The 25,227-nt window shown below is 40.1% G+C and overlaps 1 protein-coding gene across 2 annotated transcripts in view; it reads left to right on the forward strand.

Annotated features, from left to right (window-relative positions):
* Positions 1-25,227, forward strand: part of LOC150090485 (murinoglobulin-1-like) — a 257,749-nt gene that overhangs the window by 117,355 nt on the left and 115,167 nt on the right. For both annotated transcript variants that reach the window (XM_090371163.1, XM_090371172.1), the window contains exons 16-18: positions 221-293; positions 8,772-8,839; positions 18,430-18,526. In XM_090371163.1, coding sequence (XP_090227289.1) covers positions 221-293; positions 8,772-8,839; positions 18,430-18,526 — 238 coding nt within the window. The remainder of the gene's footprint in view (positions 1-220; positions 294-8,771; positions 8,840-18,429; positions 18,527-25,227) is intronic.

Genomic DNA, 25,227 nt, shown 5'->3' on the forward strand with positions numbered 1-25,227 from the left:
TCAGCGTTTTTCTCTCTCTCTCTCTCTCTCTCTCTCTCTCTCTCTCTCTCCTCTCTCTCTCTCTCTCTTCCCCCCCCCCCCCGAACTTCCGAATATGTATATTTTTTTTAGAGCTTAACAGACAACCAGATTTCGCATTAAATCGAGTTTTGATGTATTTGAATTTTAATCAAAGTGAGAAACGAATATTTCTTTCATCATACTTTTTCTCTCCTAGTAGATTTTCAAAGCGACTGAAAACCAAAGAAGAGGAGAAAAACCTTTCTATGTTTGTGGAAATGAATCAAAATCAGGTATGCAAAATAATTAATGAAATTAAATCAGACAAATTAATCACATTTTTTCTCTAACAGAAACAAACCAATACGAATTACTATTTTAACGCACCACAGTTTAGTTCTCGCATTCGTATTATGTACTGTATTTGTCTGCCGAAGAGAGGCTGCTTTAAAGTGTTGTGTTGGCTGAAATACCCAGAATAACTCATGGGGGAAAAGTCCATTCCTTCTACATAAGCTTCTTTCCTAATACATTATAGGGCTAACTACAGCCTCGACTTGAGAGTTTAAATTAAAGTGTCATATTACGGCCACTCGAAAACTAATTCATCTGCCCATGTGTATTATGTCCACAAACTATGTTCTCTATTAGATTTGCCTGTTTTGCTGGATAAAAAACCTGAGTTTCCGGTGGGGGGAAACATTGCTATCTACGTCTGAGACCAATTAACTCAGCGAAGAAGTGATAAAAGACAATTAAATTTCCTGGCATCACTGACAGGATTCGAACTTGGAACTTTTCCACCGGGTGTCGGAATGGATGGTGATTATAACCACTGTGCTGCCCACGCTGACGACTGAAAAGTGCAATAAAAATTTCACCAGTGGCGGAATAGAGTTGAGTCCAGACTTATCTAAAGGAGAGCAGTTGGCAATGCGTCGTGCAGAATAAGCTGACAGGGAATATTGGTGTTTTATAACAATGTGTTTATACGTTGGGTTGCCAGCATGAATCGCATAGTAAAAAAGGCCTACGTGCTCTGGATTCATTACGAAAATTTATTTTGTTTCTCAGAGCAAACTAAACATAATTACAATTAATAAGCTTTCGGCTGGGAGGCAGCCTTCTTCAGATTGAATACATGAATGGCAGTTGGAATAGAGATGTGCACTGCCAGGATGGTGCGTGAGGCGCGTGGTTAATTGTTTGTTGATGTTTGTGGCTGTGACATATGGTGGTGACGTGGCCAGCGTCTGTCTATGGATAGAATTACTGCCTCTGTGATGGGGTTAACTTGGCAACCACTGTTCCTGTTCAAAGAGGCATCCGAGCATTTTATATTTAACGATTCCAACCAGGTGCGCTTTAGGTCTCAAAATCTCTTCAAATAAGTGACAAGTGGAGAAACTATTATAGTTTCTCCACTTGTCGTGGTTGTGGGACCTGTCCACAACCACGACATCGCGGTGTGGGTCGATGTCGTGGCGGGTTGTCCAGACATGCTCGGCGATAGCTGAGTGTTCTACATCTGCCAAACGGATCGCCCTTTTATGTTCTGAGACGTTTCTCGAGTCGATGTCCAGTCTCTCCAAAGTAGCAGCTGGTGCAGTCACGGCAAGAAATGCAATAGACCAAACCGCTCTGTAGAAGAGTGGGGACGGGTGTTTTTACGTTGGAGATAAGAGAACGCAGTTTCTTGCCTGGGAGTTGGATGCATTTTATCCCATATGAATTTAGGATTCTACCGATCTGTTGTGACAGGTTGGGGTAGTATGGGATAAATGCCCTCGTGGATGACTCGTCACTGTTGGCGTTGCTGTTGGTCGTCACGTTGTCGCGTGCCTGTAGATCACACCTGTCAAGGACGTCGATGGGATAGCCACACTTCGTAAGGTCTACTTTGACACTGGTGATCTCTTTGCGTCTCTCATCTGCGGAGCTGGAGTGCGTCCAGGCGCGAGTTAGCAAGGTTCGGGGAGTGGAGAGGAGGTGGCCCCGCGTGTGTGCTGACCGGAAGTTGGTAAATTTGCCAGCACACATTGCTGGCCAATTTACCGACTTCCGGTCAGCACACACTCGGGAACAGTGGTTGCCAAGTTAATCCCATCACAGAGGCAGTAATTTTATCCATAGACAAACGCTGGCCACGTCACCACCATATGTCACAGCCACAAACATCAACAAATAATTAACCACGCGCCTCACGCACCATCCTGGCAGTGCACATCTCTATTCCAACTGCCATTCATGTATTCAATCTGAAGAAGGCTGCCTCCCAGCCGAAAGCTTATTAATTGTAATTATGTTTAGTTTGATCTGAGAAACAAAATAAATTTTCGTAGCATGAATCGCAGTGTACCAACAAAAGAAATGTGTCCTTTCTGACAGTTATAATAGTTTCTCCACTTGTCACTTATTTGAAGAGATTTTGAGAATTCATTCCATCGGAGACAGGAGGAATTCTTAAAGATCTCTTTAATAGAATCTATAGTCAGCAGTTCTCGGGCGAACGGTGTAGGGTTCCTCCAGTGAATTTTTCAGCCAAAACAGCATGTACATCTGCTTGTGAACACAGACATAATATATGACAAACCGGTATGAGCTAGTTTATGATAAAAAGTGGTGCACTCTACACTCAGTAGACGATGAACCAAAAATTCACAAGACAAGAACAATATATGTGCATTGGAATTTCTTGTTTTTTTCTGTTATTTTCATTATTATTATTACCAAAATTTAAAGTCATTAATCATATTAAAAAGTAGAAAAAATCATCAAACAACTTGTGCTCTTCAAGTAATTTACATTACTTTCGCATCGGGGTATCAATTGCCGTTTCAGCATGGCATGATTGGGAAATTCCATTTTTCATTATGAAGTTGTAATTTCGGTTTCATGCTTGTGTGAAGATTGCAGTTAAAACCTCTTTAGTATTGTCTGTTGCAGTTTGCAGTATTTTTGTTATATAAATAAATTCTTTATTGCTAATAAGTACAGGACATGTACTAGAGACAATAATACTCAACACGGCGACATGGCCAGGAGTTTTACATTATAAATGAAATTATAAATGAAATTAATTGGCAAAAAGGAAAAAAAAATACCGTATGTGTTATATGAGTGTTTAATTTTGTAACATCATAAGTTTCCTCTTATATTTAGCAATCTGAAGGAAGTGAGAGGAGGGGGGATGTTAAAACCTCCAATAATTATCGCCTTTCTTCCCTGGTATGTACACCAATTGGAATCAAAGATTCAATTGGAGTACAACCAAGAAAAGTTTCGTTCTTGATTCTCTTTTCTGGAGGAAGATATATAAGACAAAATTAGTCTCCCTACAGCTATTTCACAAGCGATTAAAAGTGCTTCAGAGTTATATCACTTGATCGTCGATGCCGGACAATGACCAACGATGACATACCAAAAATACCTAGTATGTCAACATTCTGGACAATTTCGCTCATCTTACACTAATAGCACAAGGGATCTTTTCTGCTTCGGCATGACAGTGCACCAAATCATACTGCACGGTTTGTGATCACTTGTTCTGTAAACGTGGCACGCAAAAGTTTTATTAGCCTGCCCAAATCTCTGATCTTAACCATACTGAAAACCTTTGTAATGACCTGGAACGTGGACTTTGGACCAAGCCAGTACCCCATAAAAATCAGTGGCTGAATTAATTTCGCGTTGAAGAAGAAATGACCAAAATACCGCCTTTCTCTTACCAAAAATTGGCTTAGAGTCTATTGAAGATATATTGTATAATAAAGGCAAGCCAGCATGATATTAAATATTGTGTCAATAAAAGAATCTTATCCCGCAAGTGTCCCGTTATGTTCAGCAGTATTTGTGACTGTTTCTGATTTTAAAAGATAGTTCAACCTATGTTAATGATGGTGGAATATTTAGTTCATGTGTTTCCTTTTTTTTTTTTTTTTTTTTTTTGCATCCCCATTTTTTAGTAACCAAGTAATTAACGCTTAAGGACGGGAATGATTTCAGGCGATGCAAGCTAATTATAGCTAGGGAAGCTTATTGGTCAGGATGGGTTGTTGAAAACCAGTCAGATCGATCGTTCACTATTTGATCTTAACATCCGAGAAGAAACATGGTAATATCCAGGGCAGTTCAAATATGAGCGGATTGCTTGATCAACATGAAATCCGCCACAGGGGCAACAAAATTTACTTTCCTAGTAGTAGTGCACTTTCGATAAATAGAATGCCACCTTTTTAAATTTACACAGGAATATATAACCCTAGGAACGGCTTTCCCCATATAATACTGAATGCGAAGGAAGCTACAGGTTACCTTTGTTGTTAAAATAAAGCAGTTTCTTCTCTGGTTGGCTTTCTCTATGACAGTCAACAAATGTTATTGCTCTAACGTTATTTAACATGTGTTTTCCTATCCTCAATCGCGTTGGACTTCGCATAGTTCATGGGCTGTCTCTCGATGCGCACTAGAGTTTCTCTTTGCATGCAACTTTCTTTATCACGGAATTTCCTGGAAATCCAGGAAACGACAGTATACACTTGGTCGTCGACTTACGACCTATGCGACTTACGACCGGCCGCACTTACGACCACAAAAAAAAAATAATAATAATAATAAATTAATTAATTAATAATAAATTGATTTTGTAAATTTCATTTGTATTAATTTTTACATTAATTTTAGATTGTATTTTTGTGTTTACAGTACATTATGTACAATATAATTATAGATTGTAGTTTTGTTTTTTTATAAACAGTATGAATAATAAACCAATTAAAATGTAGAGAACGTTTGAATTTAACCTCATAGAGAGAGAGAGATAGCCTAGGCGTAGAAACGAAGGTATATTCAGTATCGCTAAGTAAAAGATAAAAACATTACTGTATTTAAAATGAAAAATAAAAGATTATAAAAATAAATCATAAAGATGATAAAAAGATTACAAAGGTTAAAAAATACTGTTGATAAATATATGGCCGACATACGACCAGATCGACTTACGACCTGTCAGTCAGAACGGAAGTCGGTCGTAAGTCGACGACCAACTGTATTAAGAGAACGATAATTTTTTTATTGTTCGGTAATAAGATAATTCCATTTTTCATTATGAAGTTGTAATTTCGGTTTCATGCTTGTGTGAAGATTGCAGTTAAAACGCTTTTAGAATTACGAAAATTAATTATTTATGCCTAAGGAAGGTCATCCACGATCGCGCATTCTTTATTTTTGTACTAACGTTAAAATACAACTGAAGAAGAGTCACTTAGACCTGAAAGCTTCTGTTTAATTTTGTTTTGAGTTTTTACTTTGCTTTACCTTATTAAAAAGGACCTGAAACCTATTTGTGTTTTCCGTTTCTCCGGAGCAAGCGTTAATTTAACCTTCATCATGAATACCGGAGTCCGAGGCCTTTTTAACCTACTGATGCCTAGATGACAATTTGTACATTTTAATACTTGAATTGATTCACTATCAGTGATGGCTATTTATTATTCATTAAAAATAATTTTTATCATGTTCAACAGCATTATATTCCTTTAATTATAATTAAGTGCATTTGAAAATTAAAAAAGACTATTTTATTTTAAATAACTTTTTAAAAGTATTTATCTTAAAATATTTAAAAGTCAATCAAAATTTTTAAAATATTTTCTTAAAAAACAAGCACTGGATACTTCGATCACTGAGACGAGTTCTCAACTTGGTTATAAATAAATCTACTGCAGAAAAGGCTCTTTTTCAGAATTCAACAGAAGTTGACGGAATACTTTTCAGTGCATTAAATAAATTGTGATGTTTGAGGTTCTGTTCCCTATTGTCTCGAATAATAACAGTTCTTGCTTCAAATTCTTATTTAAACTCTAGGCCTAACATGAAAAAGTTGAACGATGCATAGTTTTTGTCTTTGATTGTATCGCTGATTCTAATTTGTCTGCTAGTGTCATGGATTGTGAAATTTCCTGACATCTTCTTCTGAAAGTGAAGAGCTAGATTGTAATTCGCCTTCACAATGTCACCTTTACAGATTCAAATAATGATTTCTTATTCGGTAAAGTAGGTAAGCCAAGAGCACTACACAATTTTCATATTTTTTCCAACGTTTAAATACTGAATCAGCATAACCAAAGTAGTATTTCTTCTCTCACTAATCCTCTGTATTAAAGAGTTTTTCATTTTCTTGGCAAATCCCGATTTTTGTTGACTTAGTGCATCACGGTTACACAATTATTCGGCGCCAATTTTTACTGGTTGCAGGACTGGCACAATATCGTTAAGGGCATCAAATTCTTCATTAGTTAGAGGTCGCTTTTCTTTTATATCAATCAAGGCTTTGGTATCTGCTGATCTTATTTCTAAAAATGGCTCAAGCATTGCCAATAAACTGTTCCAACTAGTTTTGGAATCTAAAATCAATATCTTTTCATGACCATACTCTGCTTTCACACAATTTTGTAAAATTTAATTCTAGAGTGCTGACTTTCTAAATAACCTTACAATTCTTCTAACCTTATTGAGAGTTTCATTAATATCTCGGACGATTTTAATGCCTTCTTCTTCGTCGACATTGTAGTTGACTTCATTAATGGCAATTTGATTAATTTTCTCAGATGCAGTTAACTACTCAATTGAAATTGATGAGTTAACTGAGAAACCTCGACACAGCAGTGCTCAACTCCTCGCCTAACTCGTCTTCATCTGACTCGTTTTCTGCGCTAATATTTATATCAGAATCGCCTGTTTTCTTAAAAAGAATGTCACACGCAGAAAGATATATGCCATGAGCCATAAATGACGTTTTAACTCATTAGTTTTCCAAATTTAATCATCATACTGGCGCCACACAAGCTACAATGCTTCAGAATATTGAGATCAAATTCTTCTAGTTTAGCTTCTACTACTCTTACAGCATTTTCTACAGAAAATGACCCAATAATTCGTAGCATTCCTAAGCTCCAAAATTTGCCTTCATCCACATGAATGTTTACGTATCTTCTATTTTTCAAAGACGAATGTTCGTCAAGAGATACTAAACCTTGACCTTGCTTTTTTCTTTGCGGAAATTTCATTTTTAACTTTAGCCCTAAAGATATATTGTTTATGGCATTTATTACGTCAAGGATTTGCAGGAAGCGGATACCCTTTGTCTCGTATTGCCCGTCTTATAAAATTATTTATTGTAATTGCATTTACAGAAAATCCATCAACATCAACAAGTTTACTAACAATTTCTTCCAGGGTATCTTTTTCCTTCTTAGTAAAATACATTAATAATGTTTGCTTTCGCATACCAATAGAAGTTCTTTCTTCGCTGTCCTTAAGTGCTTTGAGCTTTCACTCAGTCAATTTATCTACTGAGTGCCTCTGGTCTACCGAGACTGGTGCATTCCTTATGGAACCACACTTTTTACATTTTGCACTTTCTTTATTGGAGTGCTTAATAAAATACTGCCAAATAAATGATTTTAGATCAGACATTAAGGGGTTAAAAATAAAAATTTAAAAAAATAATAAGACAGTAAATATACCTCACAATACTGATGAGGATTTTCCGTGATATTTATCCAATTTCCAGGATTTTCAAATCCAATAAAAGACGAATCTCGGGAAAGAAACCCTATACGCAACCCTAGCAGGTATTAAAATTTAAACAGGCCTCAAAAATCTTGCGGAGTCATACGATTAGCAATATTTTGTATAAAGAAGTGTTTATCAATTTGTCTGCTGCGAAAGATATTGGTTAATAATACACTTTTACAATTTCAATTTAACTTTTAATTATTATTTGATTTATCTATACCGAATACAAAATTCGCTGTAAATTATTAATCAAAATTAAAAATACATTCATTACACAGATTTTTTTTTTTTTTTTTTTTTTTTATACAAGTTGTAAGAGAAGAAGCGAGCAGGAGACGGCGATCCTTAGTTGTTTTCTTATAAATAAATAAATCTTTATTTCTGACTGTAGACATGTTACAATTGAGCAATATTCCTATCAAAAGTTAAGCAGTTAGAGGTTAACAGTCTGCACTGTAATAATGGGACAACAAAAGTGAGTGATTAATTAAATGATTGCGAGCTCTTAGCATTATGAATACCAAGACGAAACATAAAATCATTATAATTACAAAGTATTTATACACAAGAATCTTCATGAATATTTACAAAGGAGAGTTAAATTTTTAACACAGTAATGTGTACCATTCAATTAATCATATTTGGTCTGGAGACCAATTAACAGTTCGCAGTTCGCAATCAGTCTAATCAATCAACTGGAGCAATTGTTTCAGTAGTCAGTACCATCAAAGTTAGTGGTCCAGCATGTTAATCGGTCACAAAAACTCATGTAGTTAACATGAAGTGTTCTTCATTGGAATAGAGATGACGACCTCTCTACAAGAGGCCGATGAACCTCAGGCCGCCGTAGCTCAGTGGTCGTGCGCGAGGGTGCATCGGTACACATGCTTTGAGTTTTTCAGGTTTTAAGCCCTTGACTGCCAAATACGGTGCTGTTTCTTGTATTCTCTCTCTCTCTCTCTCTCTTTACCTTTTGAGCTCCTCTGACCATATGGTCATCGCGGAGCATAAAGAGAAAATGTTTTATTTATTCATTTATTTCTATTTCAGTGTCGACTCCGTTTAATTCGAGTCGATGGATTATAGAATCTGTTGAAATAAAATTTGTAGATAAGGAATCATGTTACTTCATGAGTTTACATTGTATAATTGCTCATATCATATTAAACATCATACTGTTTTATTATTTACAGACCCATTCTACCATGGAAGGCTGTACAACACATACTCAGAATCTGTTGATGCCCTCGGAGATTTTGTGGTAAATATATGGTTATATAAACAAATAAATATATAAATGATTTCCATTTTATTTTTTATAAATAGCACAATACAAGTGCGTACTCAATGATAATTCGCACAGAACTATTTAAATATAATAAACATTTTGAATCTAAGGAGCAAATAAACCCAAAAGTTTATATAAGCTATCTTTGTCCCATTTGAAAATTACCTGGAGACAAGCATTTAAGGAGCTGGTAGTGGATATTCGCGCAGTTGAAGTTGTTTGTGCAGAGCAAGGTTTTTCAAACTGGAAGGTGAGATGCAGTGTGCTATCATCAGAAAAACCATGGATAGGATTTCAAGTCATTGGAAGATGGTCATTAATATAGAGAGGAAAATACTGGAAGAAAGAACTAAACCTTGGGCAACACTAGCATTAGTGGAGAAGTCATACATATCACACAATGAGCGATCAGAGAGAAAACTAGATACTCAATTAAAATAACCAGTCTATAAGATATAGCAATCCATATGATAGAAACTTATTTAGAGGAGCTTTATGCCAAACACGATCAAAAGCCTCTAAAATATCAACAGCAACTGCTTGTGTTCAACAAAACTAACTTGTTAACAATTTTGTGTGAAAAGCGAAGTCCAGCAATGGTTCTCCTTTGATATAGGAGCTTTAAGCAATATCTATTCAAGTATTGTTCGTAGCGATATTCATAAAAGCAAATCTTGCCATCTAATCCAAGCATTTGTTTTATGGCTTAAGGTTGATTTTTTTTTTTTCCTACAGAAATAATAACAGGTGCAGCCCATGGAGACCAAACAATGAAATAAAGTGTCCCAGTAACAGACCTAACATCTGTTGTCCTCTATGAATTATACTTTTAATGTAGATAGAGACTTAAGATGAGCCATATTGCTGACTATGCTATAAAATTTAAAGGGAACAGCATAAGCTAAAAAAGGTAAATCACACTTCTTGAAAAAGTAAGCTAAGTCGTTGACTTAGAGGTTGAAGAGTAATGGGCCAGAGTGGAAACCTGGGGCACTCTATATTCAGAATGAACAACGGAGACTAAGAGCCATTGATTAGAAATTTGTATTGCCAATGATCAAGTTATCTATTGTATTGATATTCAAGATATCTATTCTGTTGGTTTATCTATCTAAACCAACGGAAAAAAATCGGCTTCCTACATAAAAATTTATGAGCCACCGAAGTGAAAGCTCGGTATACATTCACGTATATGACATCAACTGGACGGCCGGCATCAGGCTCCAATTATTCTATGTGATCAACGATTCTCGCAAAAGAGTTTAATATAGTGATAGTGCCATATAATTAAGCACTATAATGTTATTTATAGTAATTAATTTTCATGATAGTTACAATTTCTTGTAGAATAATTAAACTATTACTATCACTTTTATAAGTAAATTTAGCATTAGCATTAGCAAAGGCACATGATTCAAGAAAGCAAGCTTATATAGCATCAGCCAAAAAAAAAAACAACCCTTATTTCACCCATCCACTCGCTCCAAATGTTTGTCAAGTTCTGCCTTGAATCTATTTAAACTATCAACTTCTACAACGACAGATGGAAGTTTGTTCCAGCAATCAACCACACTTCTAACATCTGTTAGAAATATTCAAAGGCAAACTTCGCACATCTATCCCACATATGTCTTTCCTCAATCTGAATTTATGTCCTCTCAGGCGATTATTCTGAGAAAGAGGAAGAATCCCATCAGCATTGAGCATGCTCAATCCATTCAAGGCTTTTTAAACCTCTATCAGATCACCTTCCAGGCGCCTAGTCTCCAGACACTGTAATTTGCAAAACCTTTCTTCGTAAGAACAACCTTTCTTCGTAAGAACAACCCTTTGTTCCATTCACCAATCTTGTTATCCTTCTCTACAACAGCTCTGCATCCGTCTTAAAATGAGGCCTCCAGACCTGTATACAGTGCTCAAGGTGTGGCCTGACCATTGCCTTATACAAGGGGATAATCACCTCCATATCCCTGCTAGAAAAATTCCTGTATATCATTGACAACACACAATTAGCTACTCTTGCAGCCCGTCTGCACTGCTCAGAGAACTTCATATCTGCCTGCACAATTACCCCCCGGTCCTTTTCATTCTCTACCACTATCAGTGTAGTACCGCATAGTTGATACGTTGCTCTGGTGTTACTGTTTCCTATATGTAGTACTTTACATTTGTCAATGTTAAACTTCATTTGCCACCTCTCAGCCCATCTGCTCAACCTTTCCAGAACCTGTTGCAGCAGCATAGCATCAGTAGTATCCTTAACAACCCTGCCAACCTTTGTATCGTCTGAAAACTTGGACATTAAGCTTGATATACCATCATCAATATCATTTATAAATACAGAAACCAACAATGTACCCAACACTGAACCCTGAGGGACTCCACTAATAATATTAGTCCACTAAGAGCAGTGTCCATTGATTACCATTCTCTGTCTTCTCCCGCTCAACCATCCCTTTATCCATAGCAGCAATTTGCCTCCAATGCCACACTGCTCCAATTTGTGCTGCATTCTTCCATGTGTAAACAGTATCAAAAGCTTTTCTAAGATCCAAATATATGATATCAAAATTATTCTTTGCATCCAGTTCCTTTGTGACTACATCATAGTATCAAATTAAATTAGTCACACAAGACTTCCTCTTAACAAACCCACGCTGTGTCCGAGCTAAAACTAAAGTCTTGTCTAGATGATCCTGCAATGCTTCTTTAACCAGTGCCTCCAATAATTTCCCTGGAACAGAAGTTAAAATAACAGGTCTATAATTACCTGTGTCTCCATTTGTTCCTCCTTTGTGGATTTGAGTCACATTTGCACATCTCCAGTCCATGGGTACCTCCGCTGAGTCCAGGGAAGCTCTCATAATTATGGCTAAGGGTTTGCTTACTTCCTTTGCCGCCTCCTTTAATATAACTGGATAGATTCCGTCCACCCCAGGTGCCTTTCTTGTGTTTATCTTCAACAAGTTCTCCTCCACTTTACTCTGAATTATTACAAGATTATCTAGCTTATTGCTAGAGTTAATACACCTCTGGCATTCCCCTCCCTGAAGAATTCCTCATGTGTAAAAGTCGATGCAAAATATTCATTTAGTTTGTTAGCTACCTGAGCAGGGTCATCAACAGTTGAACCATCGATATCAAGTGAACCAATCTGATTCATCCCCTTCCTTCTAGAGTTAAATAAGAAAAGAACTCTTTGCTGTTTTTCTTTGCATCCCTTGCCAAAGATTTCTCGTAATCTGCCTTCGCCTGCCTAACCTCCTTTGTAACTTGGTTACAGACCAGCTTATATCTATTATAGGCTTCTGTGTCACATGTTAATTTATATGTATTCCACGCATTTTTCTTCTCTCCCATATGTCTCATTAGTTCACCTGACATCCGTTTAGGCCTAAACCTTGAACAATATTTCTTAGTTAGTATGAAAAGCCTAGTAGCTTCCAAGATAAGCTCTTTGAATGCTTCCCATTTAGAATTTTCTGTTGGTAACATCATCAGTTGGTCCAACTGTATAGAATTTAAATACTGTCTCAGACCATTGTAGTCACCTTTACGAAAGCAATAACCCTTCCCTTTACCCCTGATGGTAGTTACCTCTTTGAGTAAACCAACTTCAGCATACTGTGATCACTGCCACCCAGTGGTTCCTTTATCTGCAGATTCTTAATGCATGAAGAATCACTACTGATAATCAGATCAAGAGTATTGCTCCCTTTAGTTGCCTCCCGAACATGCTGATGTAGAAAACAATCATCCAATAAATCCACAAAAGCCTTGCTAGTGTGTGAGTGACCAACCCACAAATTCCAGTCAATATCCAGGAAATTAAAATTCCCCATTATAAGACACTCTAATTTACTGGCCTACTCTATTTCTCTGCACACTTGCTCATTATACTCATCACATTCATAAGGCCTATAACACACACACCGACTCCCGTTTTTCCTTACCCAGTGCTTATGTCACACCAAGCAGATAATTAACATTGCATTGTCCACCAACAATTGGATGCACTTCCTTAGATTTTATCTGTTTCTTAACTAACAGCATAACCCATCCTCCCTTCCTGTCCTGTCTATCCTTTCTGTACACACTGTACTCCCCAAATTCCAGTTCTGCACTGCTTATGTATGTGTGACACCATGTCTCTGATATCCCAATAATATCTGCCTTTGATGTCTTCACTAGCACCTCAAACTCATCGAATTTATTAACTATACTCCTAGCACTGGAGTACATGCAAGTATACATGCACCTGTTTCTACTCTTAGTTACTCTAACACAGCCCATGGATTTACTTGTTCCACTATGACTCCCAGCAGTCCTGGAAATTCCCATTGCCTTGTTTTCCAGGCTGCTGCTCAACTGCATTTCAATAGAAGTAATGTAAAAATCACTTTCACATCTGCCAGAGGCTACTGTTAATCTATTAGTCCTTGTACCCCCCCCCCCCAAGCTAGCAGTTTTCCGACCCACCTAACACTGCCTCGATAGCACCAGCAAATATTCTTGCACCCTTTCTATTTAAGTGTATCCCATCCCTGTAGAAGCAGTCCCTTCTGTTAACAACCACAGACCAGGCTGAGAAAAATTCTACCCCTTGAGACTTGCACAATCTTTCCAGGGCCGAATTGATCGACAAGGCTTTCATCATATACTCCCTCCTATCGTGTTTGGGCAGAATTGCAGACACTTGCAAATTCAACCCTAATGCACGTTTTTTTGCATGCAACATTGACCTGTACTTGTTAAGTAATTCTGCCAGTCTCCTACTCTTAATATCATTAGTGCCAACGTGTACAACAATATCACTCTTTGTGCCCTTAAATGATGATATCTTCCCTACAACGTCATGTACCTTTGCCCCTGGCAGACATACCTTGGTTCTGTTCCATCTATCCTTTTTGCCCAATATGTTCTCTGTTTGCCTGACAATAGAGTCACCTACAACAACTAGTTCCTTTGGGACCAGCGCATTCTGCTTTGGGGGCTTACCTTTGTGTTGCGTGATGTTCAAGTGAAAGCTCTGGCATTGATGTGGGCAGCTGAGAGCTTGATGGGCCCCTCAATTTAAATCCTTATAGGACATCCACCCTGTCCTTCAAGCTCTCATATAAGCCCATAACAATGCCAAGTTGTCGCCTGATTTCCTCGCACTCCTTACATAGCGCACACATAAAGATATTCCCCTTGGCAATATCATGTCCCGTTCCTGATTGTCCATAAACATAACACAAGCAGTGCATTTCAATAGACTGTGATTCAGAGGACCACCGCCCCCCTCAGTTCTCCCCTGAGCCACAGCACTTACACTAGTTTGAGCCTTTTGCTTTGCTACTCTTGTCTGAGTCATGATTTCTATTCAAGTTCAATAAAATTTGACAATAGAGAGCTATTAAATGCTCAATTATTCCTATATTCTATTATCTTATGACTTGCAACAGGGATTACCTTTATTTTTTTTGCTATAGGATGGCTTCTTTCAACCAACTCTCCTAGTCCAACGCGTTAACGATTAATTTCTAACAACGATATAATTATAAGATTAATTAATTCACATTAATTAATCTTATAATATGTTCACAGGAAGAAGAGCATGTAGGTTCGAAAAGCCTTAGTCCAACTTGAGGAATGAAGAGAATATTGCTCTATATGCAGATAAGCTTTTTTTTATATCAAATTTAATTTTAATTTTAAATTTAGTTTTAATGATGTTGGACCTGACGTTTTCCTTACTGGCAAGGGGGGTGGTGGTTGGAACCCTGGATTGAGTTGGACGTCCAATATTGATACCATAAGGGGCTGTCCCGTTACTGTTCTGACAGTGCGGAAGACGTTTAATTAATCTTATAATTATATCGTTGTTAGAAATTAATCGTTAACGCGTTGGACTAGGAGAGTTGGTTGAAAGAAGCCATCCTATAGCAAAAAAATAAAGGTATTCCCTGTTGCATCTCATATCACTTTTATGGAGGAATAAATCCAAAACTAAGCATAGAGGGATAAATCCCATTGGCTAATGGACGATAAAAGAAATGGAGAATATAAGGAGTGAGAACATGAATGGCTATTTTTCAAAGTATGGAAGAGATTTCGACAAGTCCACAAGTTCTCAAGCTGTACTAGAAACTCCTACCCAGGGCTTTACTGGGATCGCGCCATAAGAACGAACAAGGTGATTCCGCATAACAGACCGGACCTAACCCTCACTGACAAGAAAGCAACGACTAACTATCTGATCGACATAGCTGTGCCCAACACCAGCATCCTGCAGTGAACCTATGAGGAAAAATTCAGGAAGTACTCAAACCGTAGACAGGAAGTCAAAGGTATGCCGCAAGTAACGACTATCCCGATCACCATGTTAATCACCGGCATAGTGCGAGAGTCCACCTAAAGAACCTAGCGGCAATAGTATATTTTATCTGTAAATTGTGTGGATCGATTTGCTTGTTCTCTGCACAAAAAACATGTGCTTCCGGGAGATACAACCATGCAATCCTCGTCTGATACCAAATAACTCCGCCGTGTTGTGAAAAAAGCCGTTAAAAATATCTCTTGTCATAAATGGGATTGGACAAGGGCCCTTCTGGAAGAAGAAAAGCATCAGGAATATCAGCTCCTTGTTTTGCTGAAACTAGGAGAGGCCGCCGTAGCCTACTGGTCAGGCGCGCGGGTGCATAAGTATACGTGCCTTGAGTGACGGGGGTTCAAGCCCGTGACTGCTGAATACGGTGCTGTTTCTTGTATTCTGTCTATCTTGTGAACTCCTCTGACTGTTTGGTTGTCCCGGAGTATAAACAGAAAATTTATTTAAATTTTAGTCGCTCAGTTAAACCTGATATGTAAATGGAGGGCGTATAATAAGGGCTCTGTCTTTATTCTATCAGAGATAATGAGTTTGGAAGATTTTGAAAATTAGTTAGGATTGTATTAGTTTTTGTTACTGCATTAAGAAAGAGGCCGGGTAACAGGTTGTTCAATTGGGTAAGTCGAATCCTAAATTTATAAAGAACGAGGCAATGATCGTTGAAACGTATACCGCCGAAAAGAAAAGAAAGTGGCTCAGAAGATTGTGGAAATTCACAGCACAGGTTTTGAACCTCCACAAAATGTAGGTCATTATCTATTGGAATGGGTGCATGAAGCATGACGACAACCCTTGGTGATTCGACCTTTACGAAAGTTATAATTGGTTCATCTGTCCTATGTGGAACATTATACATTACCATTAGCGTTAGTAGTGACAGCATATGATGCAAAAAAGCAAGCTTATACAGTATCTGCCAAAAAAAAAAAACCACACACGCACACACACACTTCCCATATCACCTATCCATTCCCTCCAAAACTTTGTCTGGTTAGTTCTTCATTGAATTTATTTAAGCTATCAACTTCCACGACAACAGATAGAAGTTTGCTTTAGCAATCAACCACACGCTGGCTAATAGCAAATTTCCGCATATCTATTCTGCAATCATCTTTCCTCAATTTGAATTCATGCTCCCACAAGTGGGTAATCTGAGCAAGAGGAAGAATCTCATTGGCATTGGGCTTGCTCAAAACATTCAAAGCCTTAAACACCTCAGTCAGATTCTAGTCTTCAGATGCTGCAATTTGCAAAACTGAAGCCTTTCTTGGTAAGCACCCTTTGTTCCCCTCGCCAATCTCGTTGCCCTCTCTGTACTCGTTCCAGCAGCTCTACATCCTTCCTAAAATGAGGCCTCCAGATCTGTATGCAATACTTAGGGTGTGGCCTGACCATTGCCTTGTACAAAGGTTAATCACCTCCCTGTCCCTGCAAGCAAAATTCCTGTACATCACTGACAAAACCCCATGAGCTGTCCTGGAAGCCTGTCTGCAATGCTCAGAGAATTTCATATCTGACTATACAATTACCACCAGATGTTTCTCATTCTCAACTACCCTGAGCGTAGTACTACATAGTTGGTACTCTTCTCTTGGGTTACTGCTACCCAGTACTTCACATTTGTCAATGTTAAACTTCAGTTGCCACTTCTCAGCCCATCTGCCTAACTTTTCTATATCCTGTTGCAGTAATTATTGTCATTAAAAAACCTGATATACATACCTTCATCAATATCTTTGATAAATACAGAAAACAACAATGGGCCTAAAACCGAACCTTGGGGGACTCCACTATTAACATTAGTCTACGAAGAGCAGTGTCCATTAATTATCACTTTCCATCTTTTCACACTCAAATATCCCTTTATCCATAGCAGCAACTTGCCCTGAATGCCACACTGCACCAATTTATACAGCAGTATTTTATATGCAACAGTATCAAAAGCTTTCCGGAAATCCAAGTATATGATATCAAAATTACATTTTGCAACCAGTTCAGTTGTGACAACACCATAGTATCCAAACAAATTTTTCAGACATGGTTTCTCCTTATCAAACCCATACTGTGTCTGAAATATAACTGCAGTGTTGTCTAGATCAGTGGTTTTCAAACTATTTGTGGTGACGGATCAGTTTCTTTTATTTCCAATGCGGACCGCTAACGTTCGCATAGAATTGTAAATTCGTATTTACAGTTCGTCGTGGACCGGACTCGGTCCGGGAACCACATTTTGAGTAGCAATGGTCTAGATGATCCTGCATTACTTCTTTAACCAGTGATTCCATTATTTTTCCTTGAATAGAAGTTAGGCTAACAGGTCTGTAATTACTCGTGTCACCCTTTGTGACCCCTCCTTGTGAATTGTTACATTCGCACATCTCCAGTCAGTGGGGACCTTCCCTGAATCCAAGGATGCTCTCATAATTAGGGCTAAGAATTTGCTTACTTCCTTTGCTGCCTCCCTTAATTGGATAGACCCCATCTAGTATTTCAATTGTGAAATAATTTAGACATTCGCCTTAGTAAGAGGATGTTAAACCATTGCCATAACCTATTATTCATTGCCAGAAGAAGATCCAGGCCTATGTTTAAATCTAATGGTTAAATCGAGGGGTACTTCACTACCTTGGCATTGATAAAACCTCCAGCTTTCATAAAAAAATCTTTGAAAAAAGTTTTCATAACATAATCTTTGATAAAAGTCTCTTGATCTCTGGCTTTATACAAACACATTTCAAATGAATAAAAATATTTTACTTAGAATTTAATTTTAACTCCAACATAATTTCAAAGTATTCAAATCATTTATCAGAACTGTTTATCAAATCGCTTTTTATAAAGTGTCATGCCTCTTGAGGCAACCAGGGAATAACATTGAATTCTTAGAGAAAGTTGGGTATTTCGGCTAATTATACAGACATTTAACATTTTTTCCGTTTGTGTATTTAAGAGTTTATTCTATTGTGTAGTTAAGAGTTTATTCTGTTGTGTATTTAATAGGAATTTAACAATTTACTCCGTTCTGTATTTTATAGAAATTCAATAATTTATTCATCTAAATGGGTACCAAATACAGGCATTCGGTATTTACCAGAATGCCTGTATTATAATTAATAATTTATTTCGTTCTATATTTGACAGGCATTTCACAATTTATTCCGTATTTAACAATTTATTTTTGTATTTACAGGACTCTCAACGGGTAGTGATCAGTGATCTAACTCTTATCACACGGCCTTGCCAAACATGGATCTATCACCCAATTGCTTATGCACATCCAGCCATGCGTAAGTAGATTTTTAACATCCTTACATACATATATAACAGTGTGCAAATATAACACATTATCTCTCTCTCTCTCTCTCTCACACACACACACACACACACATATTTATACTACGTTACACGTGTACATAGTGGCATAGTGTTTTGTGGAAGGCGCCACTGGTGGTTCCACATCTGCGCGGTGGTACTTTGTGAAGAAGTACAGAATCTCTATAAAAGCCAGAAAAAGTGTAGTCTGGTTTCTGTCAGAGTAGTAGTACTATGTGCTGTTTTTGTGTCTCTGGCTGCTCGGCCGCAGGATCCCTAGTGGGACCCCCGCGTTGCCTGCCACCATCACCACCACCACTACTGGTAGGTGAGCCAGGCTGCCCATAGTACTCTGGCTGACCTCCGCCAGGGTCACTAAGTTTCCTAACGATTCCACGTGTACAACTGCTTATGCTCCTGTGCAGTTTGTGTTTATGCTATTTTTTTTCTTATAGTGATCCTAAAGATAAAGGTAGTTGGAATTTTTTAAGTGCATATGTACCAACCATAATGGCTTGAAAATAGTGTAACATTAAGGTTGAATGTCTGTAAGTTATAATTTTCAGAAACTATACACAAAATAACCATCAACCACAGGCTCAACGTACAAAAAAAAAAAAAAAAAAAAAGGCTCGACTCAACCGAATGGTCAAGCGCGAGAGCGCAGAAACACGCACGCTTTGAGTGGACCGTGATTCAAGCTCGCGTAACTACTAAATATTATTATTCTTCTTATTATTAAATCAGTTTATTTAACCAATAAATATGGCCTTACACAGCCATTCAGCCAGGAGGGCGATCCGTAATACAATTAATTAACTATTTGCATTATATATAAACAAAAGTTTATATATAAAAAACATATAAATTTATACAACTTTAAAAGAGGGATGATGGTAGGTGCCCGACGCAAAGGTTACTCTATCGCGGAGGTGGTACTACAACTGCACTATCCCCGTTCGACAGTATCAAGAGTGTATCGGGAATACGCCATTTCCGGAATAACATCTCATCGTGTACAGCGCTGTTGGCGGAGAAAGGTGGTGGTGGATGAACGTGGCCGTCCACTTTTGTCTCGCATTGTTTTAGCCAACCAGAGAGCGACAGTGGGACAAATCACCACCGACTTCAATGAGGGAGGTGCCAGAAACGTCTCCACCAAGACCATCAGGCGATCATCAGCCGCAATAGGTTATGGGAGCCGCTGACCCACCAGAGTCCCATTGCTAACACCACGAGACAGGACTCTACGCCTTAACTGGGCCAAAGAAAATCGGCACTGATCTTTGGATGATTGGAGACGGGTCTCCTGGTCCGATGAGTCCCGTTTCCAGTTATTTAGAAAGGACGAGAGGGTGTGTATCTGGAGGAAACCGCACGAAGCTATGCACCCGTCATGTCAACAAGGAACTGTTCAGGCAGGTGGACGGTCGGTAATGGTATGGGGTGTGTTCAACTGGAACACGTTGGGACCTTTGGTACGTCTAGACGCATCTCTGAACGGTCCAGGTTCCGTGTCTATCCTTGCAGACCATCTGCACTCTTCCTGGTCATCGTGCACGCACAAGACAACAGACTCTTCCAGCAGCACAATGCGGCTCCCCACAAATCCGTGGTGACAAGAACATGGTTCGAAGAGCATTACGGAGATTTCAACACCATGGAATGGCCTTCTAGTTCACGGGACATGAACCCTGTGGAGCATCTTTGGGATACTGTGGAAAGGTCCGTTTGGATCCTTCACCCAGGAATGCGACGGAATTATGAACAGCGGTGCAGTAAGCGTGGATAGAAATATCTGAAACGCTTTCGTGGACTCAATGCCTCGCCTTGTTACTGCCCTTATCCGGGCGGAAGGTTGGTCTAACCGTTACTAGGTAGGTAGCCCATGATTTCTGTCCACTCAGTGTTGATGTCAACATCTCCATCCGCGTGAAGGTTTCGTGCAGTTTCTTCGACCTGTATGCTTTTGAGTCACATAACTTGTCTCGATAAATCTCTAGTCTGTTGATAAGCTGGATTGTGTTTCCGGGAAACATATTACATAAGTGTCCTAGAGTGTCTAGCCCTGCTTAAAGTGGAAGACGAGGGTCAGCCTGGTAGCGTCCTGTTGTCCTACCGATATCGTCGATTCTGGGGGCATCGATGCGCCTGGTTATAAGTTTAGTAAGTGTTAAAATACTTTGGGAATCAGTCTGCTGCTTACAAGGCATCACGTCTAGTACAGCACCGACCTTGAAATTGTATACTGCCACCCTGTTATTTTATGTATTAAGCTATTTAAGAATCCAATACTCTAACCCGAGAAATTTTATGAAGTGGGTTTTGGGCGCTGACGTCCAGCTGATGGAGGAATATAATGGTATGGGATAAAGGCAGCTTTATTCCATAAAAATCCTGTTGGGATGCAAGGAAGCGTTCAGGAGCTGCAGCGAACAGTAAGGGGGGAAAATGACTCCTCCCCTGCAGTACTCCTCTAGTGACGGGATCGCTATTATAGCCGTTAAACGTGATGTCCACGCTACCTTTTGCTCTATGGAATACAAATTGAAGACATTCTATGTATTGTAAATTAATTTCGAAGATTCTGGAGATCAATCATTAGGATTTAAGTTGTTAACTTCTTTGACTGCTTCAACAACCAATTGGTTATAAGCCACAGCTTGTCACAATGAATATGTCATAAGGTGTGATCATAAATGTAATCGTTTGGCAGAGTTTGCCTAACTGGGTTGTTTGGTAGAGTTCTGGATGAACTGATCGACCTGAGTGAGATTTGCCAACCTGTCAAATCGCTTATTAGTATAGATAAATCGCAGTTAATACTCCGATTTGGTACTCTCTAGAACTTTCAACGAGGAAGCCAGTGGTGAGATTATTTTAATTTATATAGGGCTCTAACGTAGGATCAGACACGTTATTTATTCGGCGTTATTGTCGATGGATCGGCCAAGGAGCATGTAGCTGTCCCAAAAATGCTTCAGATGCTGTCGTTTCGGTCACACGACCCACACGTGCACCCAGACAGAACAGATCTGTGGTCACTGTGCTGATAAAGGCCAAAGCTATGAAACCTGCCCGAACAAGGCCAATGAACCAATCTGTGCTAACTGTAAAAGCCAGAATCTACCTCATGCCCACTCACTTCGGGATAATAAATGCCCTGTCTACATCAAGGCCAAGAGCACGCTCCAACAACGAATAAATTATGGGGATACTGCATAAACAGTATAACAGCAACAAGATAAAATTCCTGCAAATAAACGCGCAGCGGGCAAAGGCCGTTGTGGGACAACTCCGACAGAAGGCAGATGAGGAAAACATCGACAGTCTCTTAATACAACAACTCATTCAAACGAAATGAGGGGATACCCCTTGTCCTACAAAATTGTCCAGCCTCCTGGTGTGACACCCTGGGCGGCGATCGCTGTGAGGAATCCTCACTTGATTGTGATGCAGATATCTCATCTCTGCCCTCCATGGGCCGCCTGTGCCCACATCATCTCCTCTCTGGACGACTTCTATGCCGTTTCCCTTACTGCAGGACGGGAGAGGACATCCTACCTGCAGTCCAGTACCTACAACATGTCTTAACAGAACTGGCGGGTGCAAAGATTGTCATTTGTGCCGACGTAAATTGCCGCTCTGCCCTCTAGCACAGTGAGACCCCAGGGCGTGGAGGTGCTGCAAATGGACAGCGGTTGGAGGAGTTCCTGGCCAATAGTGGCCAGGAAGTAATAAATAGGCCCAACAGCCTGCCGACGTTTTCCAGCTCACTTTGGGAAGCTACGATTGACGTGACTCTCTCCACCAGGTCCTTTGCTAGATTTCTGTCAGATTGGACCGTACGGGAGGGCTGGTCCACCTCAGACCATCGAGCCATAACTTTCAACATGTACAGATCGATCACTCAGTCCACAATTCTCAGACAGAAGCAACACAGATATGCTTTGAACAAAGCTGACTGGAGCCTGTTTAAAGAAACACTCATCAATGGGATATTGCACTTACAAACCGAGAATGTGCAAGTTCAGCATCCAGACTCCCATCAGCGCAAGGTCACGGACATAATTACGAACGCTGCAAATACAGCAATAAAACGGAAAAATCCCATTCCTGGGGCGGTCTCTTGGTGGTCAGGGGAGCTTCAGGCCCTCAGACGTGAAGTAAGCCAAAAGAAGCGTGCATTCCAACGGGCCAGGCGATCCTGGCCCCCCGCAGAAATTGAATGTCCTGGGAGCACTTGGTATCAACAGTTGATAACTCTGACCCCTGGGTTGTCGTGTTCAAAGTAACAACAAATAAACTGCCAAGAGTTGAAGTTATTCGCTCCACAATCACCCCACAAGGCCACATGACCTCCACCTGGCAGCATTCAATTTCAAACATACTTGATTACTCTTTCAAACAGCCACCAGATGACAACTCACCAGAACAAAAGCAGCTTTGCCTCAACAATAACAACTATAACTCAACACTCGTGGAAGAGCCTTTCAACGTCGAGGATCTCTCTATGGCCGTTGGGAGACTGAAAAATAACAAGTCACCAGGCCTGGACATGCTCGAGCCCGAAATAATTAAAAAAAGTTGCCGAATTCGCTCCAGAAACCCTGCTAAACCTCTTCAACCATTGCCTGCTAAAGGGATGGTTCCCAACTGATTGGAAAACTGCGTCCATTCGGCTCATACTCAAAAATCCAACCAAACCGCACGATCGCCCTGACTCGTACAGACCTATTGCTCTCCTTTCTGTGCTGAGTAAGGTCTTTGAGCAGCTCCTTAGACAGAGACTGGAAAAGCACTACAACTGCACAGCTACCAGCACGAAATCAATTTGGATTCAAACCGGGCATGTCTACGGTCGATGCGCTGGAGACCATTACAAATGCTGCCAGGAACTGCACCCAGAAGTACCTCCTCGTCATCTCGATCGACTTTGCTGGGGCGTTCGACACCCTATGGTGGCCTAGCGTCCTCGGACGGCTGAGACGCGCTGAGCTCCCAGGAAATCTCTACAACTGCATTGCCAGCTATCTCAGTGACAGGAGCATTGTGGTTCAGGCTCCCTTCTCCAGTGTGGAACATCGTGTCCACCGAGGTTGCCCTCAGGGCTCTGTCCTGGGCCCACTTTTCTGGAACTCTGTACTCGACGAGCTTCTCAGTATTGACTTCGGCGATGTCCAGATCTTGGCATATGCTGATGATCTCTCCCTGATCCTGGCAGGGGATTCCAGGGCTCAAGTTGAAGTATCTGCCAACAGAGCTCTTACGACCCTGCAAGAGTGGGTCCGGAAAAACCATCTGAGCATCTCATCCACAAAAACCCAATCCATTCTCCTGAAGGGCTATCTTGATCCGCAGAGGCCGCCTCAAATCAAGATACAGGGCACAACCATCAAGCTTGTTACTCAGCTGAAACTCCTTGGCATTATCATCGCCAGCAAACTAACATTTCTCCCACATCTCAACTATCTACAGAAGAAAATAAGAAATTACATTGCACTGGTTGCCAGGGTGACCCGCCGAGATTGGGGGCTCAAAAAACGCACTCTAGCATTTCTGTATAAAGCCATATTCATACCAGCTATCACCTACGGTTCTGGCATATGGTTCCACAAAGCCTCCACTGTGGTAGGACGAAGAAAGCTGAACATCATTCAACGGCCAATTCTCCTTACGATAACCAGAGCATGTTGCACCTCCAGCACGCACGCACGCTCTACAGGTCCTCGCCGGTGTACTGCCCCTAGACCTTGAGGTGGCCCATGTGGGGATGCTGTATCAGCTCAGCAGAGGAAAGTCTACCACCTTTATTGATTTTACCACGGATGCTGCTAACACTTATTCCAGTGGCAGACTCCTAACCTACTTACAACAGACCTGGCAAGCTAGATGGTCTGAATCCACCAAAGGGGCCATCACCAGCAAATTTTTACCTTACATATACAAAATATATCCAAAATCACCATCCTGGTTCTCCCCAGGCCTTCTAACCACGTACCTCCTAACAGGGAATGATGCCTTTCGCAGCAAACTGAACCTTCTTGGACTTTCCGACAACCCCCTTTGCATCTGTGGTGCCCAGGAAACCTGAGACCACTTGATGCATGACTGCCTACTATATGATGACCTCAGATCTTCTCTCATCACACAAATTCATTTCATCCCGAGAGATCAGTAGCAACATCCCCTGGAAGACCACCATACCTACACAGCCCTTTCGAACTTTGCTCAGGGCCTCTTCACGAGGCGGAAAACCCTACCACAACCACAGAATCAGACCCAACCAGACAATGTAACGGCCTAATCAGCCATGTGTCAAGACCACTACTTGCTTCAGCATACTGCAATCCCCGTGAATACTTTCAACCTGCACAAAAATTGTGCCTTTACACATCACCTCCATCTACCATGACTGCCGCTCCGGCTTCGACTCCCACCAAGTTAACCCACCACTGAAATGACTCCGCTATCTGGACGGGACTTCTTTGTCCCAGGATTGACACTACTCGGATTTGATCCTCTCGGATTGGCTCTACCAAATATATCTTCATGCAGCTCACTACTGAAATGACTTCGCCACCTGGATGGGACCTGTCTGTCCCAGGATTGCACTACTCGAATTTTACCTTCTTGGACTGGACTCTGCCAACTATGACTTCACGCAGCATTGCTG

The sequence above is a fragment of the Mastigoproctus giganteus genome, chromosome 1 (genome assembly GCF_048544385.1).
Source record: "Mastigoproctus giganteus isolate SK-2022 chromosome 1, ASM4854438v1, whole genome shotgun sequence".
Classification (NCBI taxonomy): domain Eukaryota; kingdom Metazoa; phylum Arthropoda; class Arachnida; order Uropygi; family Thelyphonidae; genus Mastigoproctus; species Mastigoproctus giganteus.